This window comes from Octodon degus, unplaced genomic scaffold, assembly GCF_000260255.1.
Source record: "Octodon degus isolate 3935 unplaced genomic scaffold, OctDeg1.0 scaffold00126, whole genome shotgun sequence".
Lineage (NCBI taxonomy): Eukaryota > Metazoa > Chordata > Mammalia > Rodentia > Octodontidae > Octodon > Octodon degus.
In genome coordinates, this window is record NW_004524702.1 from 57,464 (window position 1) to 61,021 (window position 3,558).

Genomic DNA, 3,558 nt, shown 5'->3' on the forward strand with positions numbered 1-3,558 from the left:
CGGGGGCCTGCGGGGACCGCGGCGGGCCGGGGACGCTGTAGCGCTGGGTGCGGGGCGCCGCACGCCCCCTGCGCTCCGAGGGCTGCCGCCGGCGGCCCAGGCGCTTCCTTCTTCCCTGCTGTCCTGTCCCAGGCCCGCACTTCGCTAATTTTCCAAGCGCTGCTCGTTTCTTTTGTTTATGTTCTTTTGTGCTTGCCCACCTCCACACACCTGGAAAGCGCTGAACTTCCAGTCCATCCTAGAGGGCCGGAGGTGTGGTTCATGGGTAGCGACCGCTCCCGGCCTTATGCGTCCTGGGTTCCTTGCCCAGCACTGGGAGGGGAGCCGCTTGGATCCTCTCTCACGGAGGGGGATCCACTACCTAAGTCTTAAGGCCAGTTACCTGCAGTTTTGCTTCTGTTTTGCCTCTGAGAGATTAATTTGTACTACTGGCATATATTTGGTATCTGCTCTGCTATCACACCTTGGAAATTACAAAATTTTGAAAGTTATGAGGTTTACTCAGCAATATTTATTGGGCCAAAGTATGTCCAATCACTTCCGTGAAAATAAAGACGTTGAAAAGATAGCTTAGGGGAACTGGGCGGTTGGGAGTGAATGACCACAGCCTTAAACTAGGTGCAGTGCCTGTGGGAGCGGGCCGGAAGCAGTGCCCAGGAGAACTAAGTTGTAACTGAAGGTCATTCCGCTGTCTGGCTGTAGCAAAGGGGTGGAAGGAATTTTGCTCAAGGGAGAGAGATATGTGCAGACTTCCTGATAAGAGTCCTTCGTTTATCCCTGTTGAACACCTGTATACCAGGCTCCCTAGCCTGTTCCTGAGGTACCTCCAGGAGCCCACTGATAGGAGGTATGATCACTTTTGTGCTGATCCTTCAGTCCTAAAGGAGGTGGGCACAAGTGCTATTGCAGAAGTCCCAAGCAGGGGAAGTTAGGGAGCAGTAGAGCAGCTAGGGCGGAGAGACAGTACTTGGGTTTCCGAAGTGATAGGAAGGCAGGAAGCTGTGTGACACTTGGCAGCCAGTGGTTTGGATTTCGTCCTGAGAGAAATATGGAACAATTGAAGGTATGAAAGTTACAACTTTCATTTCAGTGATATTAATGACAACTCTGTTATACTTGTAGTTTATAATGTATTTATCACTACTTATGTTTTCATTATATCTTTTTTAAGTTGGTAACTTAAAATCGTGCAAAACATTTTCTCATCAAAGGATTTTGTACCAAGATGACTGGCTGCAGGATGGAGAATGGATTAAAGGGATCTAAGAGATGAGGTGGTGACCCAGACCAAGCAGATGATGATGGGGTTCTGAGCCAGGATGAATAAAGGAGGTCAGAATTGGGGAGCTGTTCAAGTAGAATGAACAAGTGTGAGGAGAAGTCAAGGATGGAGCCCAGCTTTGGCTTGGGAAGCTGGGCAGATAAATGGCAGAGCAGTCACTGATGGGGCACCTGGAAGAGGAGCAGGTTGGGTGCAAGGGAGAGAGTTTTGGAAAACTGAGGTGCCTGTGTAACATCTAAGCTAGTGGTTGTGTGGGTCTGAAGCTCTGGAGAGAGGTTGCACTTGTGGATCAAGGAAGGATCTGAAGCTATGGGAGTGGTAGAGGGCTGTGGGAGCATGGTACAGGGGAGGAAGAGGAGATACTATTGAAAGAAGTCAGCTGGACAATGTGGTACATGCCTGTAATCCCAGAGCAGGCCAAGCAGGAGGATCACAAATTCAAGCCCAGCCTGCTTGGCAACCTCATAACTTACCAAGACCCGATTTCAAAAGAAAAATTAAAGAAAAATTAAAGGGCCATAGGTATAACTCAGTATGAAGACTGGATTCAATCCTCAGTACCATACACACAAGAAAGAAGTAGCTAGTAGTGGTCCACGGAACACCATGAGAAGTGGCCCAGATTTTCATTTAGCCTAGGGACATATAGGAGCGTGAACTTAAGAGTCCTGGCCAGTAGCTTCAACTCTGACTTGGGGCACATTTGCGCCTGGTGGGAACTTCTGTTTATCAGTGAAGTGTGTTTAAATACCTAGCATGCAGGGTGAGCTTTGGGTGGGTGGGTGTATGTGCTCACCCGCTGTTACTGTGGGAGTGAACTGTGGAGAAGATTGGCGCCACTGAGGCTGGAGACTGCCAGGGAAGCCCTCAGGATGGAAACAAGTAGAAGGTGGAAGTAGTCAGCTCCCAGATGGGGCTGCTTCTATCAAAGCCAAACTAAGTGGAGCCAGGAATGGTCACATGCGTATTTGCCTTATAATAGGAAGTACCACAAGAGATGGCCAGTTGAAATCTCAACTTTGGAAGTATCTTTGCTAACCACAAGTTTTCAGTCAAGGTCATTTCTTGTGAAGACACGTTCCCAGTAACAGCCAATCAGGATGTTAGCTCCTGCAGGGGAGTTCCTGTGATCAGTGAATTTTGTTCTAAAACAGCTTACAGGAACTTTTTAAAAAAAATGTTAAAAGCTTCTCCTCGCAGTAACTCACACATGCCTGTGATCTATGTAACCACACATCCTGGATTGGCAGATCCCCTGCTCATTCCTGAATAAACTCATGATTCTTTAGAGAGGTAGTGTTTGTCATTAGGTGCATCCGAAGATGACTGTGGGACCAGTTAGTAGAACATAGTCACAAGGTAAAGTGAGTTTAAGTGTCTCCTGGGTCTCCGGCCTGATGCCCAGGACACCCCAATGTGGGCTAGGAAGAGGCAGATGTGTGGAGAGCTGCTGACCATGCTTCCCCTTTGGACGCTTGAATTTGAGATGCTGTGGTCCCTGGAGAGAAGGCAGAGGGTTAGAGAGACTGAGCGAGAGGTGGATGTGAAGACAGGGCATGCTGAGCTCTTGAAACTCTGGAGGGCAGATGGTGGAGGATGAAGAAAAACAAGAGTCAAATGCAGAAAGCTGGGATCAGGCGGGGCCTTCTCTCCGGGTGGGAGAGAAAGAACCCCAGTGACTGCAGTGCTTTTATTGATATACTCAGGAAGTTGGTATCATTTGAAACCCCTCTGCCTAGCAACTCATCTGCTTGGCTCACTTGAGCGCTTCGTGTTCTTGGAGTTGGAACAGCGTGTTCACTTGGCTCACCTCAGTACTCCCTGTTCTCGGGACTGGCCTTGCTTTAGCCCCGGATGTGTGGTGCTTATCCAGCTTAGCTGCTCCCCGTGGGTGTGGATGAGGTTGCCCCAGAGGGCTAGAGGCAAGGGAGATAAGAGAAGCTGTAGCATCTCAGGCACAAGCCAAGGAAAAGAAGGCCTGGGGTGGGGGCAGAGGAGAGAACAGAGAACAGAGAAACTAGCTTAGCTGCATGACAGCCTGCCTGGCAAGTGCAAGGTGCTGAGTTCAATTCCTGGTACCAAAAAAACCAAGCAAAATAAAACTGAGAAGAGGAGCTAGTTGTGGTATGCATGTACCTGAGTGGCTGAGGCAGGAGGATAGCCATAAGTTTGAAATCAGCCTGGGGAAAAAAAAAAAAAAGAAAGAAAGATCAATGGGGCTGGGGAGATGGCTCAGTGGAATAAGTGCTTCCCTGGCAAGCGCAAGGGCCTGAGTT

At 49.2% G+C, this 3,558-nt stretch overlaps 1 protein-coding gene across 1 annotated transcript in view; it reads left to right on the top strand.

Moving 5' to 3' along the window:
• The first annotated feature begins 2,604 nt into the window (after window positions 1-2,604).
• The window catches only part of Slc25a38 (solute carrier family 25 member 38), an 11,680-nt gene continuing 10,726 nt past the window's right edge, over window positions 2,605-3,558 (top strand). Inside the window, exon 1 of the mRNA XM_023700640.1 lies at window positions 2,605-2,619. Within this exon, the coding sequence (XP_023556408.1) occupies window positions 2,605-2,619 (15 nt within the window). The remainder of the gene's footprint in view (window positions 2,620-3,558) is intronic.